The sequence below is a fragment of the Microcaecilia unicolor genome, chromosome 4 (assembly GCF_901765095.1).
Source record: "Microcaecilia unicolor chromosome 4, aMicUni1.1, whole genome shotgun sequence".
Lineage (NCBI taxonomy): Eukaryota > Metazoa > Chordata > Amphibia > Gymnophiona > Siphonopidae > Microcaecilia > Microcaecilia unicolor.
Genome location: NC_044034.1, coordinates 72,995,464 through 73,022,220, shown reverse-complemented (window position 1 = coordinate 73,022,220; position 26,757 = coordinate 72,995,464). Strand labels below are relative to the sequence as shown.

Here is a 26,757-nt window from a genome sequence, read left to right as displayed (position 1 = left end):
GGCTTCCAGTACACTTACACAACTCGCTAGCACTCTTGTATAATTCACTTGAGTAGTGTCAATACTTTCAACCCGCTTCAACACACTTATACAGTTTACTTCACCAACCACCATAGCCTGGTCACAGTACTTCTCATGGCTTCCCTCAGCCAAATCCCAGCAGTAAAATGCACTCCTGGTTTACCACAACCAGGTCTCATCAATCCAATACTTTCAATCCAGTCACACACTGAGATCCTGCTCTTTCTTTCTTGGGCCTCTGTATCAGGACCTCCGGGTAACCGGGTTGTTCCTTACAGCCAATTCTTTCTCCTACGGTCTCTCTCTTCAGGGTCTCTGTATAGGGACCTCCCTCCTCCTGGGCCTTCCTGTTCTGTTCTGTCTCAGAGCTTTTAACTTCATGTCTGCTGTGAAGCCAATCCTTCCTGCCAGGCAGCCTCACTTTCCCATAATGCATGAATCCTGCCACAGTAACTCGGCAGTTCAGCCTCTGAACAGCAACTAGGTCTAGAAAGCAACAAGGCGCTTTTCATCCATTTGGATACAGAAAGTGAAAGTGCCTTGTTGCTTTGTAGCTTTTACTATATGAGATGTGGGGTAAGGAATAATATATTGTAGAGGAATATATTTGAGTTACTGTATTCCCCAAGTTTTCCACGTCATCACTGTGACCCCTGACGCAGGTGCTAGTCATCGAAACACGGCCCGTGTTGGGTCCTTTTGTCAAGGCTCATTCATTAAAGAACTGTGTTCCATTTTTAAAGGCCCATGGTGCTGTTTTTTTGTTTGGACAATAGACCCCTACAACATGCTCGCTGACCCATTTCCTGTATAGCCTGATTTCTAAAGGAAGCAAATATGAATGGGCCACTCTGTCTTGGATGTTTGTGCCCTTGGTATATATTATACAAGGCCCTGGCTCAGAGACAGAGGGCCTTATTCTATAAAGGTTATGCTCCTAAATTTATGAGCAAATTTATTCTCCTAATTTATGCGCCTATATTACAAGCCTAATCTATTTTGGAGCATAACCTTTATAGAATAAGGTCCAGAATGAATAGATAAGATATGCCAATGTCTGTAAATGATAGGAATGGGAAGCTAGAAAATTGATATTTCATGTCATTTCTAGGAATGTTCATTTTTTCCCAGGCATTTGATATGGGAGCTGCATCTTGAGAGTGTGGTAAAGAAGCTGCTCTATTTGCAATGAGGACATACTGTTTTCCTGATACTGTGCATATAAGCAATGGTTCGCACATGGTTTGCACATGCACGCATTACATGGAAAAGAGCAAATACCATCTATACCCAGGATAGACTGATTTTGAATCCAGCACCAGCTAGTGGGAGGAGTGACTGGAGATTGTTCCTGCCTCACGCTCACTAGACCCCAGGAATTACTTAAGGTAGGCCCTCCAGGGGCCTAGAGGAGGGGAGGAATGCTTTGGGTGATTGAGGAGGTCTTTGGAACAGGGAGGGGCATAAGGAGGGGGTTTGTATTTGGTGGGAGGGGCTTCTATTTGGGAAGGCATTGGAAGGGGGTCTTCAAGGAAGGGGGAATTGGGGAAGGTGGAGGGATGTCTTCTTCTTTAGAATGCTGGCTCCTTTAAGAAGTTCCCAGGAATTTCAGGGCATAGATTTCTGGCCTGATGCTACTGGGATGGGAAAATACCATCAGCTTTTTTGCATGCATTTGAATGCTTTATAATATCATTATTATGCATGCTACTGTAACTTATTTTAGCATGTGTTACAGCAAATAATGCATGTTAGGGCTATAACCCACATTAATAACTATTCCACTTAATGTCTTCAATACTGATTTTCAGTGGTCAGTCTGGTCATAGTAAAAGGTTGTCCTTATTTAAGTGGATAAAGTTATTCACATATATTCAGCAGTTGACTCATGCTTGTATGTCCTATTAAATATATGCATAAAGTTGTGCACGTATCTCACAGGCTTTTTGGACAGCAGCCCCTTGTCATTTGATTTTTTACAGAGTTTTGTATAGCTTATGTTGGTAAATTGAAGACATGCATAGGGAACAGAAGAGCTTTCCTATCTACTCCTTTCCACACTCATGGGTCTTAGGGCTTGATAACGAACCTATAAAATGGGCTTCTTAGCATTTAGCACATGCTAATCAGTGCACGTTAAATCCATTTGTGACTGATTGAAGGCACCTCAAAGATTCCAGTGTCACCTTCAGTCACTGGGAAACAGTGTCCGACTGATAATATTAAACCATCTCTAACCTCATGTGCAACTTTCTTTAACTTAATCACTTTACTTTCTAACCCTTCTTACTCTCTTACCTATCTACATGTTCCATCTTTGTTTTACCCTTCACTATCAATTAAAATGTTCTATTAAGTAATGTGTTGCCATTGTAAGTAATATACTATAAATATTTCTACTGGGACACTCCAAATCCGTATCTTTAAAGAACTATAAATAACTAAAGGATTGGAAAATTCAAAAGCTAAACAGGTGTGTCACCACTCTTAACTTTGGGATCCAAATACAGGATCTAAATTAAATTATAACCAACGAACCTCAAACCACCTCATGGACACCCATTGCTACTAAAGCTTGGTTTGCCATTCAAATGAGGAGAAAATTACTATCACTGGTTCAAGTGGAGAGGATTGGAGAAAAAAAGGCACCCAAAAAAACTCAAATATAATTGAGAAAACTGGATGGTCTAAAAACTCCTCGCCTCTCCACAATCAACCAAAGTTAAAAGGTGCACCACCCCTAGCAAATCTACCCCCCACTACTTCACCTATAAACCCACCTGAACAAAACCTATCTGCCTGCTACAAAATGTTGCTGGCTTAAAGCACTCTTTTATAACTGTATAAATATTCCTTATTGGTTCAAACCGTTCAGCAGTCACTTATCTGTTTGCTGTTAGCGCAGGACTTCTTAGGAATACTACATTCAGGCTGGAGAAAGTCGAAGGTGGAGCTGGTACCAGTGCTCAACTGTCAAGTTACATGAAACACCTTCCGTGTCTCTTTAACAATTGCTATTCAAGTTGTCAGAAACACCTTATATGTCTTTCTGATAGTCACATATCCGACAAGTGCGCCTTGTTTCGCCAAAATCTGGCTGCTTCAGGAAAATTGCAAAATTAGGATCCTACTTAGGACCTCAAAATTATCGAACTTGTTCACAGTTTAAATTCACAGAATGGCGCATACTATGCCATATTTTTATTATTTGAATATTTTTACTGTTGTAATTGCCTATTGCTCATGTTTGATCTATTCTTACTGTATACCGCCTTGAGTGAATTCCTTCAAAAGGCGGTAAATAAATCCTAATAAATAAAATGTAAAACTATTTAACCGGCCAGAAATGGCTCCTGGCTGGTTAAATAGCCTAAAGCCGGCTAAGCGGTAATATTCAGCACGAGATAGCTGGCTATCTTGGCTGAATATTACCGTTTAGGACTAGATTCTATATATGGCGCTGTAAAAATCAGTGCCGAAAAAAATACACTTAGGTGTATTCTAAAAACTGCACCTAAAGTTAGGTATGGTTTATAGAATACACCTAGTGCCCGTCCACATGACTAAATTTAGTCACACGTATTTGCACCAAGTAGAACATGGTGTAAATGCCAGCGACTAAGTTAATACGCAGAGCAGGTGTGTTCTATATCAGCGCACATAGATTTTAGAAATGCCCACGCCCCGCCCATTTCACACCCATGGCCACAGCCCCTTTTCAGTTCTGCGTCTTACAATTTGCATGCGCAAATCAGAATATAGCCAGATCTGTGTGCGCAACTCCGGTTGCACTATATAAAATACTAGTGGAACCATGCCCGTTTCCTCAACAATGAAACGGGCCCTAGGAAGGCTGTCATGTAAGCTTTTTCTTTCTCTCTCCCCTGCCCTCCCCTCCATGTCCAGCGAGTCTTCCCTCCCCTCCCCTCCATGTCCAGCGAGTCTCCTCTTCCCTGCCCTCTCATCCGTGTCCCGCGATTCTCTCCTCTACTGTCCTCCCATCCCATCCACGTCCATCAATTCTCCTCTGCCCTGCCCTGCCCTCCCCTTCCCTTCCTCCCTCCCCTCAATGTCCTATGATTCTCTCCTCTACTGTCCTCCCATCCCATCCATGTCCATCAATTCTCCTCTGCCCTGCCCTCCCCTTCCTCCCTCCCCTCGATGTCCCACGATTCTCTCCTCTACTGTCCTCCCATCCCATCCATTCTCCTCTGCCCTGCCCTGCCCTCCCCTCCCCTTCCCTTTCCTTCCCTTCCTCCCTCCCTCCCCTCACGATTCTCTCCTCCCCTCGATTTGTACCTGAACATTCTCTGGCTGGCTGGCGCTGGCTTCCCTTCCCGCTCACTGTTCCGCCCTCTGATGTCATTACGTTTTGACGCGAGGGCGGGGCAATGAGTGGTTATGGATGTTACGAACCCAGGCATCCAGACGTAGAACGTTGGAGGTGCAAATTATTATATAGGATTTGGGTTAGTGGCCAGCCCAGTCACTGGCTATGTAATGCAACATAGCCGGTTAATGCCAATATTTACAGGCTGACCGGCTAAGCTTATTGGCCAGATGGGCTTGCGTAAGTAGCAGGTCTATCTTTGGCTGCTATAACTTAGCCGGTCAGCTATGGTTTCGCAGCTAAACACCCTCCCCCCCAGATATTCAGTGCCGGTCACCAGATACGGCCCTGGCATTGAATTTACGGGTTTACCGCCGACTGCAGAAGCTAGCTAGACTGCATCCCATGGTCTCAGTATTGGCCCCTATGATTTTAGGCAGGTATAGTAGAACAAGGGCTGTGAATTAATAAAAGAATTAGATGATATCTATTTGACTCATAATCAAACTTCTGTTAAGCATAACATAGCTTCTTCCTTTTTTCCTGTATAATATTCTGTGAAAGGAATAATAATATTTTTGGATTAAAATGTCCAAAGCTTAAAAGTTTTACACAATGCGTCTTCAACTTCACCAAACGTTTTGGAGGTTTCATAAACCCAGAACATTATGAGTTCTCCCATTACCACTAGATAGTGAACTTTGATATTTTTGAATCTTTCCATTATTGAGAAATACTCTCGCTTATAAATTTTGGTATTTTTATTTGACTATTATTTCCTACGTATATCCTTCACTTTGAACACATGTAATATATTAAGCAGTCATTTTGTTTTTCTTATGTTTCCTCTGAATAGCATCACTTCAAAATTCTGTGACCATAATTTTGAAAAAGGAAAATATATATTCTATGCAGAAAATGATGACATGCACATGAAGAAAACATTTACTTTACACATCAAACGTAAGCCAAAAATAGTGGATGGAATTCATTTGTCTCTCATTTTTTAACCAAAATGTATCTTTAGGTTCAGTCACAGATGGAGGCATCCTATGGGTTCTGGCACAGAATTTCCATTGGGTTATATGTAATTGATTTTAATTTGTGTAATTATATGGCTGTGAACCACTACCCTTTGCTCTTTGATCAGAGAAGTGGTACAGAAATGTTTCAATAAAAATTAAATATAACAATTAAGGAATTCCTGTTAGTCACAAAAATCTGACTGTAAACATTTTGGTGTAAATTTTAGAAATCTTAGGCGCTGTTTACACACGGGATGTGCTTTCATTTGAAAACCACATGGGTCGTGCCCTGGTTATCATTTCCTAACAATGGGGCCCTTTTACTAAACGGCGTAAATGTCTAAAAGCACACAATGGGGCTCATTTTCAAAGCATTTAGACTTACAAACTTCCATAGGTTACTATCCTGCTTATAATCAAAAGAGAAAAATGCCTATATTGCAACCCAAATCGGGAGATGGGTGTCTTTCTCCCGTGGGCGCCCAAATTGGTATAATCGAAAGCCGATTTTGGGCGTTTCCAACTGCAATCCATCGCGGAAATGGGTAAAGTTGACGGGGGCGTGTCGGAGGCGTGGTGAAGGCGGGACTGGGGCGTGGTTATCGGCCGAGGAGAGATGGACCTCTTTAGCTGATAATCGAAAAAAAAGGCGTTTTTACCGCGATTTTGGGTCACTTTTTTGGACCCTTTTTTTCACGAACAAGTCCCAAAAAAGTGCCCCAACTGCCCAGATGACCACCGGAGGGAATCAGGGATGACCTCCCCAGACTCCCCCAGTGGTCACTAACCCCCTCCCACCAAAAAACCCCCACTTTAATAACTTTTTTTCCATCCTCTATGCCAGCCTCAAATGCCGTACTCACTTCTATGACAGCAGAATGTGTTCTATCCTCTGACAGCCTTTCCCTGGTTCTGATGTGGCTCTCGGGTGAGTGTGACACCTTTTCTGTTATGCGCACTGCAGAGTCACATCAGCAATGCATTGTGGTGGGTGTAGGGTATTGGGCTCTGTGATTCCACTAGCTTGTGGCAAATGCTCACGATGTTGGTAGTTGGTAGGCTCTTCTCCCATGGTGCTTTTCCCCCTGCCTACTGGGTCAGAGTGTGCCCTGTTTTGTTTCCGGTAGTCCATGAGGTAGTGGCCATTTTTGTAAGCCAGTTTTAGATCCCTTTCACGTGTTATCCACGTTACAGAACTTAATTCTTACCTTGAATGTGGCTTAAAGAGGGCATTGTACACCATTCTGCCAGCTCTGACCTACTGCTAATCTCAGTACCAGGGAGACTCGTTGCCAGTGGGGCACAACCTCTAATCTGCAGTTAACTGTGAGTAAGTGTGCTTATTTCAATAAAGGACATTTTCGGAGAGATTAGTCTTCAGGTGTCAACTGGTGTGCCAATGTTATATAGCAGCAAGAAGTCCTAGAGGCAGGTCCCTGGAGCACTTTTAGTGGGTACCCCAGTGCACTTCAGCCAGGTGGACCGAGGCCCATCCCCCCCTACCTGTAACACTTGTGCTGGTAAATGGGAGGTCTCCAAAACCCACTGTACCCACATGTAGGTGCCCCCTTCACCCCTAAGAGCTATGGTAGTGTTGTACATTTGTGGGTAGTGGGTTTTGGGGGAGGGGGGTTGGGTGCTCAGCACCCGTGATAAGAGAGCTATGCATATGGGAGCATTGTCTGAAGTCCACCGCACTGACCTCTAGGGTGGCCAGTTGGTGTCCTGGCATGTCAGGGGGGTGAGTGTACTATGGATCGTGGCCCCTCCCATGACCAAATGGCTCGGATTAGGACATTTTTGAGCTGGGCGTTTTTAGTTTCCATTATCACTAAAAAAAAACAAACACCCAGCTGAAAAACGTCCATTTTTTCGAAAATACGGTCTGTCCCACCTCTTCACGTACCCGTTTTCGGACATAGACGCCCATGGAGATAGGTGTTCGCATTCGATTATGCCCCTCCACGGAACATTGTAAGTCTAAGTGCTTTGAAAATACACCTCCACGAGCGCCAAAATGGAGTTACCAACCGACTACCACATGGCTCTTGCGGTAATTTCACTTTTGGTGCGTCCGATACACGCATCTGAAAAATATTTTTTTATTTTCGGGCATGCATAACGGACACGTGCCAAGTGGCATTTGACGCACGTAGGTCATTACTGCCTGGATTCTTTACCGCTAGGTCAATGGCTGGCGGTAAGGTCTCAGACCGAAATGGACATGTGGTAATTTTGATTTTGCCACACGCCCATTTTTGGCAAAAAAGATCTTTTTTACAGGTGCGCTAAAAAGTGGATCGGCGCGTGCCCAAAACCCACACCTACACTACCACAAGCCATTTTTCAGCGCACCTTAGTAAAAGGATCCCTATATCACTGCATCATTGGAACAAATGATGATACTATTTTGAAACTACTCTCGGAGGGCTTTATGGAGTTCTTATATTAAGATGCGGAAAGCGTTAGCATGTGCTGTAAAGGACTTACCTTGGGACGCGCTCAGGCACCCTGCAGTAATTTCCTAATCTGCATGCGCAAACTGTGTGCTAAAAAATATTTTACAATTTTCTGTGCAGGGGGAATGTGTGGGATGGAGAGTGGGCATTTCTGCAGTAATCAGTGAGCACATCTACTTTACCGTGTGCTGATTAGTGCAGGATTAGCGCATGAGCCCTTACTGCCTACAAAATAGGTGTCGGTAAGTGCTCACACGCTCGTTTTTTTTTTTTTTTATTATATCATTTTTATTGATGACCAAAATATACAAGTGACAATAGATGAAGAGAAAACATTGCGTTACAAGTGTGTTCCAATAAACTGATGTACATCAACATAGTCCAACTGGCCATCTATAATTTTACTTTTCATAGTATACCCATCTAACCTCCCCCCATCCCACCTCCCACCCGCCCTCCTCCCCGCGAGCTTACCCATTCAAGATTCTACTACGAGCCGTGGGGGTCAGGGTATCCCAAAACAGTAACCAACATTGTAACAGACGATCTCCCTTTGGGGATGCTAAGTCATTTATTTCCCTACGTTCTAAGGCACCTAGGGAAATCATAAGGGATCGCCATCGTGGTACCGAAGGTGGTTCCGATGAGATCCAATTCAATAGAATCGTTTTCTTTCCCATAGCAGTCGCCCTGCGTAAGAATGGTAACATGCCCTTTCTTCGGTTCCCTCTCACCTTATATTTATCAAACAGGAGAGTGGGTAAGGGGCACCACTGCAACCCCCAGACAGTCGAGACAAGTGCACAAAGCTGTGTCCAGAAGGCACGGACCGGAGGGCACAACCAGAACATGTGTCCCAAATGCGCCCCAGCTCCCGCACACTTAGGACAGTCGTCCAAAGGTCTCAGGGCAGCTCTGAACGCTCTATGCGGTGAAATATATATTCTCATATTAAATTTATATTGAGATTCCTGTAGTGTCGCATCTTTAAAGGTCTTATATCCAATTGCCAAATTAGCCTGTACCATCACGCCAGTAATAGGACAGCCCAACTCTCTAGTCCAGGCCCCAGCGATCTGGTCATATGGTATCTCCGGGCAAAGCTCTTTGAGTTTGAAATGGTAAAATTTAAGAGGAACCGAAAGCTGCGCCTCCAAATCTAGCAAGTCTGTGATTTGTCTCCGTCTCTGTGAGGTCAGCGAAGTTCGGGGGAGGGAGGCAATGTAATGACTCAGTTGTAAGTAGGAAAGGGCAGCCTGCGCAGGAAGTCCAACATTCTCACACAAGTCTGTGAAGGACTTACATTTGCCTTCTTTTGTTAATACTTGAAACAGGAATATTGTCCCCCCCTCCCTCCATGTCTGAAAAGTCTCAGTATCCGTGCCCACTGGAAAATCCGCATTGCCACCAATCGGTAGAAAGGGGGAAGAGTGGCACTCAAACCCTCCAGTTTTGCCCAGCCATCGCCATGTACGTCTCAGTGGCGCAAAAAGAGGGGCGTATCCTTTGGCAGTAGGTGCTTTGCCCGTTGGTGCATGCAACCAATAGCTAAAGTGATACTTGCTCACCAGTTTAGTTTCAGGAATAGGAAAAGAAAAATAGGATGTGCCCCTAAACCAATCTGTAAGGTGTCTCATGCAGCCCGCCACTGACATACGTTGGATACTGTGTACACCTAACCCTCCCTTATGTCTTGGAAGATACGTCTGTTTTAATGTAGCCCTGGGCCTTTTCCCGTTCCATAGATATCTAGCTAAGAGCCTATGTAGTTTCCGCTCATCTTTGTGTAAGAAGAAGAGAGACAGTACCTGGACCACGTACAACCATTTAGGAACCAAGACCATATTGTACAACGCTACGCGCCCCCACAAAGACAGGGGAAGGCGCTGCCACATTTCTAAGGTATGCTGTGTCTCTTTCCACAAGGGGGCCAAGTTGATTTTGTAAAGTTGCGTAAGTGATGCTGGCAATTTAATCCCCAAGTAAACCAGGTGATCAGTGGTCCACTTCAACGGGAACCTTCCCCCCCAGCGTTCCCGCACTGAGAGGGGTACCGGCAGCGCCTCAGATTTCTGTGAGTTGAGTTGGAACCCCGAGTAGTATCCAAACTCTGCTATGTGGTCTAAAGCTATTTTCAGCGATGTCTGAGGATGTGTCAACACTAGGAGAATGTCGTCCGCATAAGCCAATACTTTAACATGAAGCTGTGGCAGCTGAACTCCCCCCACTTCTGGATCTTTTATGATGTTGCGCAACAGGGGCTCCAAATAAATCAAAAACAGGAGTGGGGATAGGGGACAACCCTGTCTTGTGCCCCGTCTTACCAAAAAACGTGGAGTACACACTCCATTCACTAGGACTCTGGCCCCAGGATCAGTATATAATGTATCTATGGCATGTAAATACCACCCTGACAACCCTATGTATTTAAGTGTCTGGAAGAGGTAGTCCCAATTTACTTGGTCAAATGCTTTAGTAGCGTCCAGGCCTGCCAACAATAATGGGTGACCCGTAGCTTCAGCGTGCGCCACCGCCATCAAGGCCCTACGGACGTTTAGACCTGGGTGCCTCCCTCGCACAAACCCCACCTGGTGGTCTCCCACTAAGGCCGGAAGATGTATGGCCAGTCTATCAGCAAGGACTTTAGCTAGAATTTTTACATCTACATTGAGAAGGGATATTGGCCGGTAAGACCCTGGCAAGTCAGTTGGCTTACCCGGCTTCGGGATAAGAACAATTAAAGCGTCATTCGAGTCCCTGGGCAGCCTCCCCACTGCCACCGCTGTCTCAAGGTGAAGCGTCAGAGGGACACTCAGTTGGGTCGACAGTAATTTATAATATTCTGTAGAGAACCCATCCAGGCCCGGAGATTTTCCCAAAGATAAACCCTTGATCGTTTGTTGAATCTCCCGGGCCTGGAGGGGAGCATTCAACTGATCTCTAACTGCGGGGGGCAGCACCGGGAGGCCTGCATCTCTCAAATAATCATCTAATTGTGGTCCCCCCTGCTGCGCTTCCGGTTGGTACACTCGGGAAAAATAATCTCGAAATATGGTCAATATATCTTTAGGGCAAGATTTACGGGAGCCATCAGGTGCTAACACTGTAGAGATGAATGTCTTCTCTGACCAAGCCTTTGCGACTTTAGCTAGCAATTTCCCAGGTCTGTTACCCAATTTGAAATAGTGATATTTACGACTAAAAGCTTGCTTCTTAGCACGTTCGTGGAGTAGTGAGTCTAGAGCCACTTGTGCCGCAATCACACTATCATAATTTGTCTGGGTTCTACAGCGTATGTGTGCACGTTTGGCTTGTTGGTATTTTCGCTCTAGTAAAAGTATACCTTGGGAGATCTTTTTATGTCTTGCACTTAAGTAACTAATAATTTCCCCTCTCATGACTGCTTTAGAGGTTTCCCAGAATAATGTCGGATTATCTTTATGGGCTACATTATCAGATTCAAACAAGTTCCATTTTTGTACTAGAAAATTGCCAAAGTCTCTATCCCCAGCTAAGTAGGATGGAAACCTCCAGGACTTAAATCTGTCCACATTGTGTCCCAGTGCTATGTCGGCCCAAACTGGAGTGTGATCTGAGATCGCCATAGGTGCCATGTCTGTATTAATTACCCGAGAAAAAAGCGATGTGGAAACCAAAAGGTAGTCTATACGGGACCAGGTTTTATGGGCCTTCGACAGGTGAGTATAATCCCGCCTCTGTGGGAATAGTAACCTCCAGGGGTCCACTAGGTCCATTAATTTGCAAAGATAAGGTAATCCTTTGCTGCGGGGTAGTGCACTCCATGCCCCAACCGTCGAGCGGTCAAGGTCCGGATCAAGCACCTGGTTAAAATCTCCCGCTACAATCCAAGGGGCCGTATCATATTTAAGACCTAGATTTATCAGAGTCTGGAAAAAGTCTGCGTCATAACCATTTGGCCCATAGACAGCACATAGGTAGTATTCCTGTCCCATAATGTTAAGATGGAGCAGGACATATCTTCCCTTTGGGTCTTGTCCTATTAATTTAGAAGTACATGGGAGCCCTCTCCTAATCAGTATGGCCACTCCTCCCCGCCTAGCTCCGGAAGAGGAGTAATAACACTCCCCCACCCATTGTTGGCGCAGCTTTCGGTGTTCCTCATCTGAGAGTTTAGTCTCTTGTAGGCAGACTATAGAAGCCTTTAGGCGCTTCAGGTGTGCTAAAATTTTGGATCTCTTAATTGGAGAAGTAATCCCAGCCACATTCCAGGTCACTAATCTTAAAGGTTCAGTCAGGACAATCCCCCAAAATTACCAAATTAACATATAACAAAGCGAACATAATGCCCCGGTTGCCCAGCCCCAACCAAAGGCACCTTATATCAAACAACACAGAGATATACCATGTTTTACCTAAACCCACAGCTCGTCTTTGTTCCCCATCGTCATTCTGCTCGCCCCTACTTCTATTCCCTCCCACCCCACCCCTCTTTATCGCCCCCCCCTGCCCTCCCCCCATCTGCCCCCCACTAACCGTCTGGCCTATCTTACCCACTTCACTCCGTTCCAGTGAGTACAGAAGGCAGAGGTCTAGATGCCATAGGAACCCCGCCCTTCTTTCAATTTAAGAATGTTACATAGATAGTGTCTCACATATCCCAGAAAACCGCAAAGCTCACAGTACAGGATAGGTGGATATCTTCCTCGTCCGGCCCATTCCTGAACCGTTCTGCCATGTGTCTCCGGTCTGCCATCTTGTTCACCATTCAACTCAGTCTCACTCTTTTGTCACAGTCAATTGTCATCTTTAACAATCCAACAGAAACTTTCTGGAACTCAATCAAATTAGGAATCCAACCGGTAACCGCCAACCACGTACACCATCCACATACTGCATGGTCAAACCATCTAATGAATAGATTAGGGATTCCCCCAGGATCAGGTCTGATGATGATTTAACCACTCCGCTACAGCTTCTGGTGTAGTATAAGCTGTCCAGGTTCCGTTCTCCAGGATTTTCAGCGTTGCTGGATATTGCAGAGTGAATTTAAACTTTTTTTCCACCAGGCAGGTGCAAACCGTGGAAAAAGCTCGTCGTTGCGCTGCCAAGGCCGCAGAGTAATCCTGAAAGATACGAATTAAAGTCCCATCATACTTTGTAGTTTCCCTGCAGTTTTTATACTGTCGCAATATTGCCGCTTTTTGAGCATAACAGTGAAATTTTGCTATCACCACTCTGGGCCTCGATTCTCTTGTTGGTCTAGGTCCTACGCGATGTGCCCGTTCAATTCGGATTGCTCGGCCTTCACCCGCCTCTGGGAAGTGCGCCTGCAGCCATGTCTCCAATGTACGTTTTAAATCCTTATCTGCCAAAGATTCTGCAAACCCCACAAATCTAAGATTATCACGGCGCGAGCGATTTTCCAAATCTTCTACTCGCTGCACGTTCTCCTGGACCAGGCGTTGTAGTCTTTCTAGCTCCCTCGAGTTATTTTGTTGACCATCTTCTACCTCCGCAACCCGAGCCTCCAGCTCCCCAGCCCGACGTGAGAGTTCCGTCGTGAGCGCCGACAGACCCGTTATCTGGGCAGAGAGTTGATCGAATTGGGGGGCCAGTGCACCCACCACTGCTTCTGTGAGTTCTGGCAGCGTGAAATCAGAGGCCGGGCGGGAGGGTGAATTCGCCGGCGAGGCGGCCGCCATCTTGGATTCGCCAAGTCTCGGTTTCTCTTCTTTTTTCTTAGTGTTTCTTCCGGTTTGCGCCATCTCCAATCTTGTTAAATATTTGTCCATACACTGGGGGAGCGAATGTGCCCTAGATTATCAATCCTCTGGGGTCGGAGACACCTTTAAAGTTCAGTTTTCGGGCAAGGTTCCCAGCAGCAGAAAGCTCCACGTCCTTCCTAGCTCACAGCATCACGTGACCCCACACGCGCTCGGTTTTTTTAATGGCAACATTAGCACATGGCCATTAATAGGGAAAATGGCCATAGCGTGTAGGAAAAACCCACGAAAAGGTGCACCACTTTCTAGCGCAGCTTAGTAAAAGGAACTGCTTATGGAAAATATTCTGTAAGGAAAGTAGGTGCCTAATTTTCTTTATAGAATATAAATGTAACTGGATGAAGTATAGTGGTTCTCCTGTATTTTATTGTGAACATGACCATGCTATGACCGCCATGCCCACCCCTGGTATTTCCCATATGTTTTAATAATGTTGTCATATGTCTGTCTATCTCCCAACTATGGTATATCTTCTTGGTAACTGACACTTGCTACGTGCAGGTATGATTGAAGTCAAATTTGGGGGCAGTTTTCCTGTGAAGTACCTGCAGGTTAAAACCATTTAATATGTGTTAAATGATTGTAGTATGTTTTTATCTTGGACTAAGATTTGAAAATCATACAGAACAAAAAATTACTGTGCCTGAATGTAACTTTCATTGGCCTACTACTGAAAAGGTACCTAATCCAATTCAATAACTAATTTGGAAATGACCCAAAATCACAGAGTGTGTGTCCCTGATATTTTTATGTAATTTTAAAATAACTAAAGAGCCCTAAGATGGGAAGCAAGCATCTGTCAAAAATATTAAATATATAAAAGTAGATTTTAAAAACTCTGGGCCACATTAAGAAGCATTTGTATACCAGAACACCTAATAATTCTCATGCAGAACCTTTTACATTGATCAAGAAGCAAAAGTTTGAAGTGTTACAAAGAGAAACAGAATAGTTCAAAATCTGCAAAGGTACATAAGTACATAAGTAACGCCATACTGTATAACAAGGTTGTATACTTTCCCCTTACCTGTTCATCTATAAGCAAAACAAATCATCGTAGAAGTAGGTGGGTATAAAGAAATCAGAGGTGTGAAAATTGATGGAAGACTCATGCTGATATCACATTACCAGCTGAAATTGAAGATGATCGAAATAATCTGATTTTCAAGATCAAGAAACTTAGTTGGAGAATGGGCCTGTACCTTAATGTGAAAAAGACAAAGATCCTGACAACTGGTAAAATCAGTAATTTCATCCTTGATGGAGAAGTAATAGAAATAGTAGACAATTTCAACAGCTTGGATCAATAAAATAACAAGCAGTCAAGAAATCCAACGTCATATTGCTCTTGGCAGAACAGCTATGAAGGACCAAAACAAGATCTTCAGGTGCAGTGTTGTAACTCTGCATATAAAGATTTGACTTGTCTAAGTCATGATGTTTTCAGTAATGTCATATGGATGTGAAAGTTGAATAGTGAAGAAGCAAGACAGGAGGAAAATTGATGCCTTCAAATTACGATGGAGAAACAGAATTGTTTATACCATTCATTTCCCGAAGAACAAATGAATCAGTATTGGAGGAGATCCAGCTAAGCTTTCCTTGGAAGCTCAAATAACAAGACCTCGGACATATCATGTGAAGAGAAAGATCATTAGAGAAAGACGACATGCTTGGCACAGTTGAATGTCAGCCTAAAAGAAGAAGACCAGCAATGCAATGGATCAATGCAGTAACAACAGCCATAGATGCCACCTTACCAATGATTAGCCACCTGACTGAAGACTGAATACGGTTTAGGGCAAGACTTCACAGAATCTTCATAAGTCAACATTGACTCAACTGCTCTTAACAACAACAGATTTTAAATATTGTAAGTTAAACATTTCAAGAAAGCAAAAGGTGGAAAAGTAGACGAGCAGGAGAAAAAGAATCTCAGTGATTAGCTTTTTATACTGGCCTATGGTTCAACAAAACATGAATTCCTATTATGGTTACAGAGTAGAAAACTATGGAAAGTCATGTGACCTCATTTTACCTTGTAAAGTAAATTCCAGAAATATTATCAGACTACAGAGACTAATAGAACTAGATTCTATATATGACGCCTAAAAAATTGGTGCCAAAAAACCACTCTTAGCACTATTCTATAAATCTCACCTAAAGTTAGGCACGCTTTGTAGAATATGCTTAGTGCCCATTCCTGTGACTAAATTTAGTTGTGGCCATTTATACCAACTAGAACCTTGTAAAAGTGCATGCCTAATTTAGTTGTAGATCAGGCATATTCTATATCACTGCATGTAAATTTTAAGAACGCCTACAACCTGTTCATGCCCCTCCCATGTCCATGCCCCCTTTTGAGATCTGTGCAGTTTGATTTGCTTTATAGAATACGCTTAGCGAGCTATGCAAGTAAATCCTAATTAGTGCCAATTAGCACCGATACTTGCTTGTTAACACCCTGATTGACTTGTTAACCAATTAAATTGCATGCACAAATTGGAATATGCCCAGATTTGTGCACGCAACTTTAGTCGCACTATATAGATTCTGGTGGATAGTGCTTCCAATTAAGTATATTTATTTTTGCTATATCTTTCCCAGGGAAGCCTGAAATTAGAATGCAGACAAAAGAGGGAAGCATTTCTTGCTACTCTGATGGATACCCTGTACCATCGTGGACATGGTGGTTGTGCCCTGAAGATCTTTCAAAGTAAGTTTACAGGCTTCCTTTGCATTGCTATATCGATGTTGCAATATATATATATATATATATATATATATATAAACATAGTAACATAGTAACATAGTAGATGACGGCAGAAAAAGACCTGCACGGCCCATCCAGTCTGCCCAACAAGATAACTCATATTTGCTGCTTTTTGTGTATACCCTACTTTGATTTGTACCTGTGCTCTTCAGGGCACAGACCGTATAAGTCTGTCCAGCACTATCCTCACCTCCCAACCACCAGCCCTGCCTCCCAACCACCGGCTCTGGCACAGACCGTACAAGTCTGTCCAGCACTATCCCTGCCTCCCAACCACCAGCCCCGCCTCCCGATCTTGACTAAGCTCCTGAGGATCCATTCCTTCGGCACAGGATTCCTTTATGCTTATCCCACACGTGTTTGAATTCCGTTACCGTTTTCATTTCCACCACCTCCCGCGGGAGGGCATTCCAAGCATCCACTACTCTCTCCGTGAAAAAATACTTCCTGACATTTTTCTTGAGTCTGCCCCCCTTCAATCTCATTTCATGTCCTCTCGTTCTACCATCTTCCCATCTCCGGAAAAGGTTCATTTGCGGATTAATACCTTTCAAATATTTGAACGTCTGTATCATATTACCCCTGTTTCTCCTTTCCTCCAGAGTATACATGTTTAGTTCAGCAAGTCTCTCCTCATACGTCTTGTAACGCAAATCCCATACCATTCTCGTAGCTTTTCTTTGCACCGCTTTTAATTCTTTTTACATCCTTAACAAGATACGGCCTCCAAAACTGAACACAATACTCCAGGTGGGGCCTCACCAACGACTTATACAGGGGCATCAACACCCCCTTTCTTCTGCTGGTCACACCTCTCTCTATACAGCCTAACAACCTTCTAGCTACGGCCACCGCCTTGTCACACTGTTTCGTCGCCTTCAAATCCTCAGATACTATCACCCCAAGATCCCTCTCTCCGCCCGTACCTATCAGACTCTCCCCGCCTAACACATACGTCTCCCGTGGATTTCTATTCCCTAAGTGCATCACTTTGCATTTCTTCGCATTGAATTTTAATTGCCAGACCTTAGACCATTCTTCTAGCTTCCTCAGATCCTTTTTCATGTTTTCCACTCCCTCCCGGGTGTCCACTCTGTTACAGATCTTAGTATCATCCGCAAATAGGCAAACTTTACCTTCTAATATTGATAACATTTAATTGATAACATTTGATTTTTATTTCATGGAATTATCACAATGGTTTGCAGTAGTATAAAGGATGGACTGTAAAATGTATAATAACCTAACCACGGCTAAATTTATTTATTTATTTGTTTGTTACATTTGTATCCCACATTTTCCCACCTATTTGCAGGCTCAATGTGGCTTACATAGTACCGTGAGGTAGTAGCTACCTCCGGTGGTGAAACAAATACAGAGTGATGTTATAGTCAGTGAGATAAATATATTACAGACACAGTAGGGAATCATAGAGAAGAGGAGTTATATAGAGTTCATTATAAATTTTCGTTTCTTTGTGTTGCTGGGTTAAGGCATTTAAGTTCGGTCAGTAGGGTATGCCTTTTCGAACAAGTTGGTCTTTAGTGATTTCCGGAAGTCGAGGTAGTCGTATGTTGTCTTTACGGCTCTTGGGAGTGCATTCCAGAGTTGCATGCTTATATAGGAGAAACTGGATCCATAAATTGATTTGTACTTAAGTCCTTTGCAGCTAGGGTGGTGAAGATTTAAGTATGTTCGTGATGATCTGGTTGAGTTTCTGGTTGGCAGGTCTAATAACAGCATTCATAAAAGATGACAGCCTTTCAAACAATATGCCTTCAGACTACATTCATGAACTTCCTAGACTAGGTTTACCATACATCCAGATTTACCCGGACATGTCCTCTTTTTGAGGACATGTCTGGGCATGTGGGCGGGTTTTGCCAGTCCGCCCGTTTGTCCAGATTTCTGGACAAATGGGTGGGTGGGCGGCGGACCTATCCTAGCCTCCCCTCCCCTTCCCTTACTTACTATCTACTGCCCTGGTGGTCTAGTGACCTCTTCGGGACTAGCAAGAGCTCCCTTTTTCCTGCCCGGAGCGCTGCCCTTGCCCTGCATCCTGTAGCTGTGTGACGGTTTCAGGATTCAAAATGGCTACCGAGAGTTGAAGCAGCCTCGCGAGACTTCAAGTCTCGGCGGCCATTTTGAATCCCAAGACCGTCACAGCAACAGGATGCAGGGCAAGGGCAGTGCTCCGGGCAGGAAAGAGGGGCTCTTTCCTGCCCTGAAGAGGTCACTAGACCACCAGGGCAGTAGACAGTAAGTAAGGGGAGGGGAGGGGAGGTGAATGGGGGGGAGGGGAGGGGAATATGTGACCCGGGGGAGGGGAGGTGACAGGGGGAGGGGAGGGGAATATGTGACCCGGGGAGAGGGGAATATGTGACAGGGGGCGGGGTGAGAGCAAGAAAGGGTGGGGTGAGGATGTGAAAGGGGTGTGGTGTGGGCGGGGCAGGGGTGTGACATTTGTCTTCTTTTTCAGAGGACAAAATATGGTAACCCTATCCTAGACAGACTCATTCACTATCTACAAAAAAGGGCTACATCTACTGGGTGAAGGCTTGGACAGATAAATACTTTTTGATCTGCTTTTGAAAGGTCAACTAATTTGGTTGTGAACAGAATTCAGTTGGGTCAGGACATAAAAGCTAAAATTCCTCTACCTTGCCTGTAAAGAGGGAACAAACAAAAGCGGAGAACGCAAAGATGTGAGTGACCCTAAAAGGGCATGCTATGATAAAAAATGTTGTCAAATGTTCTGATTTACCATGGTATAAACATTTGTATACCAATGATAAAATGTAAAATTGAACTCGACACTTCATGAGTAACCAGTGCAACTTTTTCAAATGGATAAAATGTGATCATAGCTCATAGCACCCCTCACTCTCCCCTGAAAGTGAAACTGAAAGGAGATACCAGGCTCTATGACAGCTTCAGGTATTATCAAAGTTGCCAGGTGGGCGGTTTTACCGCCCAATTGGGCGGGTTTTCACCAGCGGCGGCGGGAAAATTTCGCCGGCCACGGGATGCGGTTTTTTGGGCGGTTTTCCCGTCGCCGCTGTGCGAGTTCGGCGTTTTTTTCCGGGGCTTCTATTGGTCCAATTCGGTGCAATAGAAGCTTTTCTGGGGCTTCTATTGGTCCAAATTGGACCAATAGAAGCCTTTCAGGGGCGGGGCTGACGTCAGGGATGATGTAGGGGGCGAGGCTAGTGACGTGGGAGGCGGGGTTAGTGACATGGGAGGCAGGGTTAGTGACGCGGGGGGTTAGGTGATGCGGGGGCGGGGTTGGTGACGCGGGGGCGGGGTTTGGTGACACAGGAGATGGGGATTGGCTACGGGCGGTTTTTAGGCGGGTTTATGACTCGTTTGGGGCTGGGAAAAATTTTCCCAGCTGGCAACCCTGGGTATTATGGGCATTCTTAGCAAAACAGGAAGCAAGTCTGAGGAGTATTAGTTTCCTGGAATCTAATATTTCTGAATGTCTTCTTCATAATTTATACCACAAAATGCAGCTAGATAAATATTGCTTTGTCTTAGTAGCTATCATAAGTGATGCTGCTATTCCTAAAATAAGGTACCAATTATAATGTGAAAGTCTTAAATATAAATATTTTCCAGGAAATTGTTGTGAAATAACCTTTTTAAAATCTTGCCCCACAGTGTACTTTAACCCAAGGGACCCAGGTTCAAATCCGACTTTAACTCTTTTATGTTTTTTATTGTGAGCCCTCTAGAAATAGAAAAATACCTACTGTACCTAAATGTATAAGCCACCTGTGAGCCTGAAGGCTATTGAAATACGGTACTTTCAGATACAGTATGTATTCTTCTGTTCCTGGAAGGCTCACAATTACAAAATTAAAGAGATAAAGTGGGATTTGAACCTGAGTCCCTTGGTTTAAGGTCCACTGCACTAGCCACTAGGTTGCCCTCTGCTCTGCATAGATGTCTGTGTGGCCATTCTTCTGAAATTACTGCCAGACAGACGTCCTTGTCCATGCTTTTTTGCCATTCATTTGTTGGATATTCCAGTTTGTAAAATGGCTGTTCATGCTGGACATCCTAGGTACACAGATGCCAATCTCACATATTTTCAAACAGGAAATCCTGACGTATTTCCTGTTGGAAAATATACATGAGATAGACGTCCATTTTGGATTTTATGCGCTGGACGTCTTTATTCTGACTTGGATGTCCTTTTGAAAAATGCCCTTCTAAGTTTGAAGGTTGATGTAGACTTTGTAACCACAGTAACCACAGTAACAAGCAAGTGTGACTCATAGAGTGATCCCATAAGCCAGTTAAAACCCCCCAGGGTTTTCAAAAGGGACTTGAGTAGAGAGGTGTGGTAGCCGTGTTAGTCCACTTTTAAAGAAGCTAAAGAAGAGATTTAATTTACATAAACACCATATGAAAAATGCCAGTACCAATAAAGATATCACGCCTGTGGGGCAGCACTTTACAAAACCAGAACACTGTACCAGTGACTTCATGGTAAGAATCTTATAAGGGAACTTTAAAACAATACAGGAACGTAAAACCTTTGAAGTCAGAATGATTAAATATTTTGACAACCACCTGACAGGACTTAACAAAGATCTGGGTTTTCTAGCACATTATAAACCATAAAATTGTACTGCTTTGTCACCCTCCTGTCTCCATGCATATCTCCCTCTTCCTGTCTCTCACCTATCCACCGCATCCTGTTAGACTGTCACTGGAATGTTTCACTTATATATACTGTCATCTACCAACATTTGCTTACTTCCGATCTGACGAAGAAGGGCAACCTTCGAAAGCTAATCAAGAAATGTATTATGTCCAACAAAAAAGGTATCATCTTATTTTCTTTTCCATGTTTTATTTTGTTTTATTTCTATTGATTACCTCAAAAGGGACTTGAATGTAATAAACAAAAGTTCAAATCTAATCCGAGGCAGTAGTTTCTTATAGACTCATGGTGAGCTTTTTATTTCTGTGCTCTGCACAATAGGCGTACTGTAGAATTTTGTGTTGTTTCAAAGCGATGAAGTTGAGACCTCATTACCAGAATAAATGGTATTACAGTAGTCAAGCCTAGAAATGAAAAATGCATAGATTAATGTGTGTAAGGAGGAGGAATCCAAAAAAATTCCAAATAGAATGACGCCTACGCAGGGACAGAAATCCTTTTTTTGACAACCTGTGATATCTGTGCATGAAAGGTGAGATTAGAATCAAAGGCAATACCCAGATACTGGAAAGAGTCCACTGTAGGTGTAGGTAAATTAAAGAGCTGCAGAATGAGAGATGGTTTGGGTTGATATCCAGTGATCCAGCAGGTAGTAGGTCTTGGTTGCATTCAGAACCAGTTTATGAGAACCTAACCAATTTAACAAGATCATCTAAGCAGGCCTGCAAACAACTGAGGTCAGGGAGGATCAGGGGAGAATGGAAGAGTGAAAGAATATCATCAGCATAGAAAAAGAATTTCATGTTGAAATCCTGTATTAAGATAGCAAGGGAGCTCAAGAAGATATTGAATAGCAATGGTGATAGTATAGCCCATTGAGGGACATTACAGGAAAGTGAATGCTCCACTGAAACAGAAGTGGGAGTAGCAACAAAGAAAGAATGGTCACTAAGGTATGAAGAGATTCAATCCAAAGCTAAGTCAGATAGTCCAATCTCCTGAGGCCGAGAGAGTAAGAGCAAGTGGTTAATCAAGTTGAAAGTGGCCAAGAGGCCAAGGGAGACCACAAGAATTATATCACACTCACTGAGAGAAGAATGAAGCTCGCTGAGAAAAACTGTGACAGTGGCTTCCATACTATGGTAATTTCTAAACTGGTTTGATGAGGGTGAAGTATTGACAGTTGATCGTAGTGTGAAACAAGTTGATCAAAGACTACTTTTTCTGTCAATTGGTGGCCAACTCTCATTGCAGAAGGGAAAGGGATGTCTGCATCCAAAAAGATAGACATCTGTATTTAGACCTGGAACTTTTGCATTTCCAGGTTGCAGAAAGGTGTTCTGATTGAGCAGATGTCTACTGGAGGGATTAAGGTCATTAATTACACAATAAGTGCTGTCTCCCTCCCTCCCTAAATGTGAAACTGGCAAGGGAAACTGGGTTCTTTGACAACTTCAGAAACTATGGACATGTTTAATAGCTTTCCATATAGATCAAAGGAATAGCCTAATGGTTAGTGCAGTATAGTGAACACCAAGAGGCCAAGGTTCACATCTCATTTCAACTCTCTTTTTTTTTTTTTTAATTGTGAGCCTTCCAGTGACATAAAAATACCTGAATGCTTAAGAAACCTGCAAGTCTGAAGGCTATTGGAGTGGTGTACATTCAATTCAGTAAGGGGTCCTTTTACCAAGCTGTGGTAAAAGGGAGCCTGAGCTGGTGTCAGCTTGTGTTTTTGATGCGCGCTGAGGCCCCCTTTTATTTATTTATTTGTTGCATTTGTATCCCACATTTTCCCACCTTTTTGCAGGCTCAATGTGGCTTACAATATTTGGTTATGGCATTCGCCATTCCAGAGTAAAAATTACATTTGGAGTTGCACAGAGAATAGGATAATAGGTATAGAGAGAAACCAGTTGGAATAAAAGGAAGGTGTTGATGTGTTGCCTTTACAGTTATTGATCGTTGTTGTGGTCTGCCTTATTGAAGAGATATGTCTTCAGAGATTTGCGAAAGTTGGTTAGTTCGTAAATTGTTTTTAAGTTACGTGGTAAGGTGTTCCACAGCTGTGTGCCCGTGTATGAAAAGCTGGACGCATGTGTTAGTTTTACTACAGTGGGTAAAAGGCTATCTTTTTTTTAAAAAAGAATTGGCCATGCAGCAAGTGAACCATTTGCAGCGTGGCCATTTTGGGGGGAGCATTTACCACCACCCATTGAAGTGGCGGTAAGGGCTCCCGTGCTAACCCGGCGATAACCGGGCAGCATGCAGCAGTGCCTAATTACTGCTGGGTAAACACTGGCGCTACGAAAGTAAAAATATTTTTGTAGCACAAGAAGTGACATGTGCTGGGGGTGGGTGCTACCACTGGGCTGCTGTGGTAACCTGGCAGTAGTTCCAGATTAGCAAGCAGTAAGCCCACGTTTGGCTTACCGCTACTTCATAAAAGACCCCCTAAGTATTTTGTGCCTGTCCCTGGAGAGCTCACAATTTAAAAAAACACACACACAAACTTGAAGTAGAATTTGAACCTGGATCCCCAGGCTCTCAGTCCATGGTTCTAACCATTAGACTACCTCCGATTTCAGTGTTATCTTTCTTGACTAAGGTTGCAGAGAAGGAAGTGTTAAAACAATTGAAGGTAACCATGTGTTAAATGAATTTCAATATGGTTTTAGACAGGATTTCAGTGTTGAATTTCTGTTGTTATCTATAACAGATGAAATAAGACTTACTATGGACCAAAATGTCTGCTTTTTTTTTGTAATATTTGACATTGTCTCTGCATTTGACATGGTTAACCATGTTATTTTGTTAAAAGAACTGTATGATTTGGTCATTCAAGGTAAAGTATTGCAGTGGTTTAGGTCATAGTTACAAGAGAGAACTTTTGTAGATAAAATTTGTGATTCTGTCTCTGATAAATATTCCATAAATTGTGGTGTCCCCCAGGGGGCAGTTTTATCAACTTTACTTTTCAATTTGTAAACGTCTTTCTTGAGTGTGGTGTTTCAGAAATTAGAGGTATCTTTTAAAATGTATGCTGATGATATTCAGTTTCTCTTTTCCAGTTTGGGTGATGGCCAAGATTTGTCTAAGACTTGACTACATATTTTGATGAGATCACTGATTGGATGCATTAACATAAGCTGTCCTTAAACCTCGTGAAAACAGAAATTATGTGCATTGGTAGACAATTAGATCCTTCATTGCCTTCTGTTTCAAAATATCAGGAGGTAAATTTAATGGTCAAACCTTTTCTTCGTAATTTGAGGGTAATGTTAGATTCTAATTTATCTATGCAGAAGCAAGTCAACCATGTAATTTTGACTTCTTTTTTTCTACTTTGTGTTGTGGCTTTTGTACAATCGTGTAGAGCCTGGTTATATTAGATTGTAAGCTCTTTGAGCAGGGACTGTCTTTCTTCTATGTTTGTGCAGCGCTGCGTATGCCTTGTAGCGCTATAGAAATGCTAAATAGTAGTAGTAGTAGTAGTAGTTATAATGAGATTAGATTATTTTAATTCTTTATTTGGGCATATCAAATGACAGAACCCAGGCTCTGCAGGTTGTCCAAAATGCAGCAGTGCATTTACTTACTGGTATACGAAGATCAGGTCATTTTACACCTATTTTGAAAATTCTTCATTGGCTAACTGTATTGATCTTAATTCATCAACAGGTTTATTCTGTGGTTCCAAAATGCTTTATGAAAGCCTTAGCTATGTACCAACCAAAACACACACTATAGTCAGAAACAGCTACGCAATTGTCTGTCCCTATTAGCTGTCTTGCTGATACATATAAATGAGCCTATTTTATTGCAGGAGCATGCTTATGGAATCACTTGCCTGGACATTTGAGACTTTGTTCTAGTAGACAACAATTTAAGAAATATTTGAAAATGCATTATTTTATGAAATCTTTTCTTGAGGGATGATTTTAGATTTATTACAGGTGGATTTCTTCAGAGATTGCATTATCATTTTAAGATATTTACTGGAGTGTATTGTATTATGTTTTGTTTGTCACGATTTTATTTATGTTTTAATGTAACCTGCTTTTGCTTCCATTTCTCATGTATTTTAGAACAGGCTGGTTGTCAGCAGATCCTGTTCTAAAATATATGAGAAATGGATGTCCATATATGTTGTACAGACTTGGATGTCCATATTCTGAGTTGGTCGTCTTTCTAAAATCTGCCTCCTAAACATATAACCAAATGTCATCTATAAAAACAAAACAAAACAATTCATGATAACGTGCATGACAGGATGTGCATTAGTCTTAAGAACTTGAGAGAGTACAGAACCCTGTGGTACCCTGCCTCCTAAGTTCATCTGCACAGAGCTGCTATTTTCTCAGAGAGTATTATAAGTCCTATCACACAATAAGAGACACAAGCCTGTCCTTAGTCTTCCATATGTAAAATTGTGACAAAATATTAAGACATTTCTTTTTAAGAAATATATTTCAAATTCTGTATAATTTTATTGTCCTTTTCTTGTATAGGATTTATATATTTTTGTTGTAAGGACTATATAATTCCCGGATATGACCAGTTTCTTATATTAGCCGCCCTGAACTAAGGTATGAGCGGGTTAGTGGTTCAAAAGAACAGCATGGCCAACAGTAACAAAAACAGAGAACAGGTCTAGGAGGACTAAAGTTGAATCCCTCCTGTCATCTGAATAATTTGATTTCTGTTGTGTAAACCCACAAGTACTGTCTCTGTTCCATGGGTTTTTTGAAACCTGGATTATTTTTCATGCAACATATTGATAATAGAACACAGTCTCCACAATTTCTTCCCCCCACCCCCCCCCCCCCCCCCCCGAAAATGAAAAAATCTACTGGTCCCCTGTAAAGAAGGCATTAAAATTTGTGCACCAAATACATGTGAAAATGACTAGAATATATGTTTTAAACACAACAAAAAGCACCAGGAGCCTTCAGAGACGGGACACAGTTCTTTATTGGTCAAAATCAATGTTCCAATGAGGACTCGACATGGGCCGTGTTTCGGCACACAGCGCCTGCGTCAGGGGTCAACTTTGTTCAATTGTCAAACTTCTTCCCTATAAAATAGGGAAATAATCCGTCTGGTTAGCGAGAAGTTACTCACATAAAGGCATAAATACCAAAAATCTGCCTCAGATCTATTTTGTGAATAATCACATATCTTGTATACAATGTATTTGACACATAGATGATGGCTGGGCAGTGTGTGGGCAGGATTGACACTTACACACATAGGGCCAGATTCTGTATATGGTGCCTGAAAAATCTGTGTGGTAAAAAAATACACCTATGCGTATTCTCTAAAGTACATCTAATTTTTATAGAATAGGCTTAAATTTCCATGCAGTATATACAACATGCTGAGTGCCTCTCCATATGACCAAATTTAGGTCATGTTTTAGTTGGCGTAAATCCCAATATCTATATTAGGCGCAGACCGCTGGATTCTATATAGGATGCCTACTGTTCCACGCTGAAATCAAAGCTTATTCTATAACAATGCATGTAACTTAATTGACTTAACAAACGAATTAGCATTGATAACAGCACCTGGCAAGCAATAATGAGCACTAATTGGCAATAATTAGAATTTATGCGCACAACTCGCTAAGCACATTCTGTAATGAACTGTGCCTAAATTCTGATGCGTGCAGTTTAAAAGGGGCGTGGTTATAGGTGGAGAAATGAGAGT

General features: G+C 42.8%; 1 protein-coding gene across 1 annotated transcript in view; it reads left to right on the top strand.

The window, feature by feature from the left end:
- Window positions 1-26,757, top strand: part of FLT3 (fms related tyrosine kinase 3) — a 164,706-nt gene that overhangs the window by 80,700 nt on the left and 57,249 nt on the right. Inside the window, exons 10-11 of the mRNA XM_030200337.1 lie at window positions 5,208-5,314; window positions 16,208-16,316. Of these exons, the coding sequence (XP_030056197.1) occupies window positions 5,208-5,314; window positions 16,208-16,316 (216 nt within the window). The remainder of the gene's footprint in view (window positions 1-5,207; window positions 5,315-16,207; window positions 16,317-26,757) is intronic.